Source organism: Vigna angularis, chromosome 4 (assembly GCF_016808095.1).
Source record: "Vigna angularis cultivar LongXiaoDou No.4 chromosome 4, ASM1680809v1, whole genome shotgun sequence".
NCBI lineage: Eukaryota > Viridiplantae > Streptophyta > Magnoliopsida > Fabales > Fabaceae > Vigna > Vigna angularis.
In genome coordinates, this window is record NC_068973.1 from 29,670,779 (window position 1) to 29,676,916 (window position 6,138).

General features: G+C 46.8%; 1 protein-coding gene across 1 annotated transcript; it reads right to left on the reverse strand.

Moving 5' to 3' along the window:
• Positions 1-2,110: 2,110 nt before the first annotated feature.
• On the reverse strand, positions 2,111-5,938 carry LOC128196266 (uncharacterized). Its single transcript, XM_052876518.1, has 4 exons — positions 5,360-5,938; positions 3,827-5,245; positions 3,500-3,763; positions 2,111-3,238 (listed from the first exon to the last, which is right to left on the reverse strand). Exons 1-4 carry the CDS (start codon positions 5,936-5,938, stop codon positions 2,111-2,113), a joined length of 3,390 nt encoding a protein of 1,129 aa, XP_052732478.1.
• Between the last annotated feature and the right edge of the window lie 200 nt (positions 5,939-6,138).

Here is a 6,138-nt window from a genome sequence, read left to right on the forward strand (position 1 = left end):
TTTCATCATTTACTATTCATCATTTACTATGAAATACCGAACGTTCTATCCCAAGGAGACCGAGGACGAACGTTGTGAGCGAGACCAAAAGACGTACGTTCAGATCAGAATGCCAGAGTCACAACTACGTTCGGGAATAATCAAGTAATGTACTGTTTTATTGGACGAACGTTTTCTACCATGAAGATCAGCTGAATGAACAAACTCTCGGGAATTTGGACCGGTACCTCAAGAATAATTTAAGTGAGAAAGGCTCTAGGCCGAACACATCAAATGCGAACGTCTCAGTAATGACCGAGCGTAGAAATCTAAAGTTGAGCGTACGCTAATTTGCGAGAAAAGAGTACGAACGCTCAAAATAATACCGAGCATCATTTAGGTCGAGCGCTCAGTATAAGACCGAGCCTCATTTAGAGCGAGCGCTCAGTATAAGGCCGAGCCTCATTTAGAGCGAGCGCTCAGTATAAGGCCGAACACTCCTCAGTACGAGCGCTGGTGTGAGACCGAACGTTATTCTGGACGAACGTCAGGTGTGAGATCGAACGTTTAATAACTTAAAGTAACCGAACATGATAAATTTACTAAGGGACTTTTGAAGAAGTGGTTACGAACGGGGAATCTACTATTTCATATATATGTATATACAATTACAAAAGAAGGAAGTTTATAAAAAATATCAGATTCAACAAAACTTGGCCGAACGCTCAAGCGGAGTATTTCAACAGGAGGACGCTCGTCCTCAACTAGGATTCCATTCGGATGATAGAATCCCATTCCCATTTTGTTCACCAAGAAAACCGAACAGTCGGTGACCATTCAATCACGAACGTACAGGCAAAGTATTTTAGAACGAGGACGCTCGTCCTCAACAAGAGTTTTATTCGAGAGGACAGGAGTAACATTTCAACTACGTTACAAGAGAAACACCGAACGGTTAATGACCGTCCAGTACGAACGTACATTTTCATGGGAAATTCTTTTACCATTCATTTTCATTCCAGTTCTCATAGTTTCATACATTCATATCAACATCAACTTCCATATTTCATACGATCCATATCATGTAAATTCACATATTTCATTTCACCAAAACAACGAACGTTCATGCATTTAAATCACATCCAAATTATCATGTATTATTCTCATGCAGCAAATAACGAATGTTCACATCATCCAATTTCATCAAACATCGTACATTATACTCATACGAACGTTCATACAGCATACATCAAACGAGTTAAATTAAATAAGCTTCCCTTACCTCTTAGATGACCGAACGTCCACAGACGCACAAAGACACTTCTCCACTCACAGATTCTACTCGTCAACGCTCGTTAGTCCACTACACGAACGAACCCCAATACCAAAATTCAGAACTACTCCACTTTAAGAAAGATGACGAACGCACAACTCAGAATTGAGTTTGCATGCATGGAAAACGAACGTCAGAGAGGAAGGAAGGACTTACCAGCTTCACTAACCGAACGTTCTTCTCTGGAAGTCCTTACGCCGAGCGTCCTTCAACGGTGTTGGAATTCTGGTCGAAGAAGATGGAACGGTGGTTTCCTTTGAGAGAAGGTGCAGAGAGCTTTGAGAGAAGGTTCAGAGAATGCAAAGAGAAGGAAGAGAGAAAGAACTCTCAGAAATAGCACAGGGATGGTGCGGCCAGAGGGAGTGGGGAATATTTCAGAACTCAGCTTTTGCTTCCCACTCCCGCCGAACGCACGTTCACTCTGGCAGGCACATGTTCGGTCTCTGACTGCCCATGCCGGACGGTCGTCCAATCTAAGGTTGCCACGTGTTTTCCACCATTGTCGAACGCACGTTCTTACGCTGGCAGCACGTTCTTCACTGACGTTTCTGACTGCCATGCTGGACGGACGTCCACTCCCGGGCGGACACGTGTATCCCACTACCAATTTCCACTACCGGTTCTGACTCAGCTTGGCGTGCGGCAGCTGGCGTCCGTCAGTGGGGCGTCAGACGCTACAGTCTCCACGTGCGCTGCCGAGGTGGCTCGTTCTGCGCTCGCCACGTGGACTCCACCGAGCGGACGTCATTTCCGAGGCCTGACATTCCCCCCAACTACAAAAATTTTCGTCCTCGAAAATTAAGACTGAGGATCGAACAGATGGGGATACAAATCCTTCATGGCATCCTCCACTTCCCAAGTAGCGTCGCCAGTCTTCTCGTCCCACACTATTTTTACCATTCTGACAGCTTTTCTTTTGTAGTATTTGGTGTCACTGTCTTCAATGCGTATCGGCCGCATCTCCAGCGTACGGTCTTGACAAAGACGAACATCTTCTAACTCCAATATGTGAGAAGGGTCGGCTACGTACTTCCGGAGTTGAGAAACGTGAAAAACTGGATGCAAGTTGGATAACTGAGGCGGCAACGACAACTCGTACGCGACTGGTCCGATCTTCCTCAAGATCTGATAAGGTCCGACGAACTTGGGAGACAACTTCTTGGGTCGAACAGCTCTCCCTACACCAGTGGTCGGATGTAGTCTAAGGAAAACATGATCTCCTGCATTGAACTCCAAGGGTCTTCTCCTCTTATCAGCGTAGGACTTCTGTCGACTCCTGGACGTCTTCAACCTTTCTTGAATCAACTTCACCTTCTCAGTCGTCTGCTGAATAAGCTCTGGTCCTGTTAATACCTTTTCCCCTTCCTGAAACCAACACAAGGGCGTTCGGCACTTTCTCCAGTACAGAGCTTCAAAAGGAGCCATTCCTATGCTGGCTTGAAAGCTGTTGTTGTAGGTGAATTCCACTAAAGGCAAGACCTCATCCCAGACGCCCATGTGATCTAGGACGCACGTCCTCAGTAAGTCTTCAAGCGTCTGGATGGTTCTCTCGGACTGACCGTCCGTCTGAGGATGATAAGCCGAACTCATTTGGAGTTTACTACCGAGCTCGCTTTGTAACGATCGCCAGAACCGAGAAGTAAACCGTGTGTCTCGGTCTGAAACGATGCTGGATGGAACTCCATGTAGACGAACAATTTCCTTGATGTAAAGCTTAGCAAGGTTCGTCATAGACATCTTCAGGTTGATCGCTAGGAAATGAGCACTCTTCGTTAGTCGATCCACTATTACCCATATGGAATCGTGATTCCTGACCGTTCGAGGTAAGTGGGTCACGAAGTCCATTGTAATGTCGTCCCACTTCCATTCCGGAATCTCTAACTGCTGAAGTAGACCGCCTGGCCTTTGATGTTCAGCCTTGGCTCGCTGACACGTTAAACATGATGCCACAAAACATGAAACATCACTCTTCATTCCCGGCCACCAAAACGACTTCCTGAGGTCTTGATACATCTTAGTCATACCAGGGTGTATGCTAAGACGACTGTGATGTCCTTCCTCAAGGATAATTCTTTTCAGCTCGCCATCATTCGGAACGCACGTCCTATCCATGTAACGTAGAAGACCGTCCGTTCCAGTGTTAAAATGTTTAGCTTGATCTGTACCGAGTGAGCTTAAGATCTTCACCAACTCTTCATCTTCTCGCTGCTTCACTCTGATCCGGTCGAATACGTCACTGGAGATTCTAAGATTACAGCATCTAATGACATTTGGTTCCAAGTCGAACTGTAACCTTAGGTCTCTAAAGCTCTCCACTAGACTTAACTCTCGGACCATCATGGAGGAGACGTGAACTACCTTTCTGCTTAAAGCGTCCGCTACAACATTCGCTTTTCCCGGATGGTAGAGTAGTTCAAAGTCATAGTCCTTCAAGAATTCCAACCAACGCCTCTGCCTCATATTCAATTCTTTTTGATCAAAGAGATACTTGAGACTCTTGTGATCACTGAATACTTGGAATGTCGATCCATACAAGTAGTGCCTCCAAATCTTCAACGCGAAGACGACCGCTGCTAATTCCAGGTCGTGCGTCGGATAGTTCTTCTCGTGAACCTTCAGTTGCCGAGTAGCATACGCAACTGCCCGCTTCTCTTGCATGAGCACACAGCCCAAACCCTGATGAGACGCGTCACAATACACTACGAATGGTTTGGCCGTGTCAGGAATAACCAGCACTGGGGCGCTCGTTAACTTATCCTTCAATTCCTGGAAACTTGCTTCACACCGATCGGTCCAAGCGAACGGTTGATCATTTCTGGTCAGTTGAGTCAGCGGAGCTACTATCTTGGAAAATCCTTCAATGAACCGTCTATAGTAGCCCGCGAGTCCCATAAAACTACGAACCTCAGTTACCGAGCGTGGACTCTCCCATTCCAGTACCGCTCGTACTTTGGCCGGATCTACTGAGATTCCTCCAGCTGAAACCACGTGCCCCAAGAATTGCACTTCCTTCATCCAAAATTCACATTTAGAGAACTTGGCGTATAACTCCTTTTCTCTTAAGACGCCTCGAACGACCCTCAAGTGATCCTCGTGCTCGTCGTAGCTCTTGGAGTAGACAAGAATATCATCAATGAAAACTACCACGAATTTGTCTAGGTACGGCCTGAAGATACGATTCATGTAGTCCATGAATATTGCTGGGGCGTTCGTCACACCAAACGGCATCACTACATACTCGTAGTGTCCGTAACGAGACCTAAAAGCAGTCTTCTGGATGTCTTCTTCCTTCACCCGAATTTGATGATATCCCGATCGCAAATCAATCTTTGAGAATACGGTCGCACCATGTAGTTGATCCAGCAAGTCGTCAATCCGAGGCAAGGGATACTTGTTCTTGATAGTCAGCTTGTTTAACTGCCTGTAATCAATGCAAAGACGAGAGCTGTCATCCTTCTTTTTCACTAAGAGTACAGGTGCTCCCCAAGGTGATGCGCTTGGCCTGATAAACTTCTTATCCATCAACTCTTCAATCTGCTCCTTGAGTTCAGTTAGCTCTGCTGGCGACATCCGATAGGGCGCAATAGAGATGGGTCCAGCGGTCGACACCAAGTCGATCGTGAATTCTACCTCGCGTGGAGGAGGTAGTCCAGGCACTTCATCCGGAAATACGTCCGGGAAGTCATCCACGACCGATCGTCCTCCATTCAGTTTACTGGTCGATCGCTCATGACTTAAACCTTCAAACCGTTCGTCCGAATGCGTCATGATCAGAAAACAACTAGCGCCATCCACAATGTCTTCCTTTAGCTGACCGAGCGTCACGGATAGCTCTACTTCATACTCGTCCGGAAACACCAATTCCTTTGCACCACAGTCAATGAGAATGCGATTGGCAGCCAACCAATCCATTCCTAGGATTACTTCTAAATCCTTTAAGGGTAAACAGATGAGATTCACTTTATAACTACGCCCCTCAACTTCTATAGGACATCTGACGCACATAGTAGACGTCCTAACCTCACCAGCCGCTGGGGTTGACACTACCAAGTCGAACTGCATCTCGCGTTCGGCTATACCCAATTTCTCAACGCACGCCTTCGAAATAAAGGAGTGTGTTTCCCCCGAATCATACAATAGACAACATGACTTTCCAAACAATAAACAGGTACTGGTGACGAGCGTACCTGAACTGGCAGCTTCCGCGCCCATTATTGCGTAGACTCGGCCAACAGCTTGCGCTCGTCCACCCCGATCTTGTTGCATTCTCCCGGCATTTGGCGGCCTCATTGCCGCTCGTCCTCCCATATTACACTCGTGCTCCAGGTGACCGTTTCTTCTACAGCGAGTGCAATATTTTGCTCCCCCCAATTGAGGACACGACGATCGGTAGTGTGGTCCTCCACACTTAAAACATCTGACCATCCCATACTGCCCAGACTGTCCGGCAATAACCATAGCTTGAGACCCATTTGAATTCGATGGTTGTGCTGGACGAGGGTACGGCATCCTGCCCCGATTCAGATTTGGCCTAGACATGATCGGCCCTCTAGTTGCTTGTTGTTGCCTCTTCTGTTGCTCAGCTTCGGCCACATTCTTTTCCAATACTTTGGCCCTCTCAACCATTGCAGGAAATGACCTAATGCATAGGCTGGATAGCAGCACTTTCAGATTACTCCTCAGCCCGTTCTCAAATTTCCTACACTGTCATTCTTCACTGGTAGCCATACTGTTGAAACGAACCAGATGCTTGAACTTGTTGGTGTACTCAGAAACGGTCATGCCACCTTGTACCAACTGGAGAAATTCCACTTCCTTGGCGTAAC

Bases quoted from the DNA above. Each gene is read 5' to 3' on its own strand.
- LOC128196266 (XM_052876518.1), bottom strand. From the start codon at position 5,938: ATGGTTGAGAGGGCCAAAGTATTGGAAAAGAATGTGGCCGAAGCTGAG. The intron at 3,764-3,826 runs GTATTCAGTGAT...AATATGAGGCAG, and splicing joins TGTATGGATCGACATTCCAA to AGGCGTTGGTTGGAATTCTT. The intron at 3,239-3,499 runs GTGAAGATCTTA...TTAACGTGTCAG, and splicing joins AGCGAGAAGATGAAGAGTTG to CGAGCCAAGGCTGAACATCA.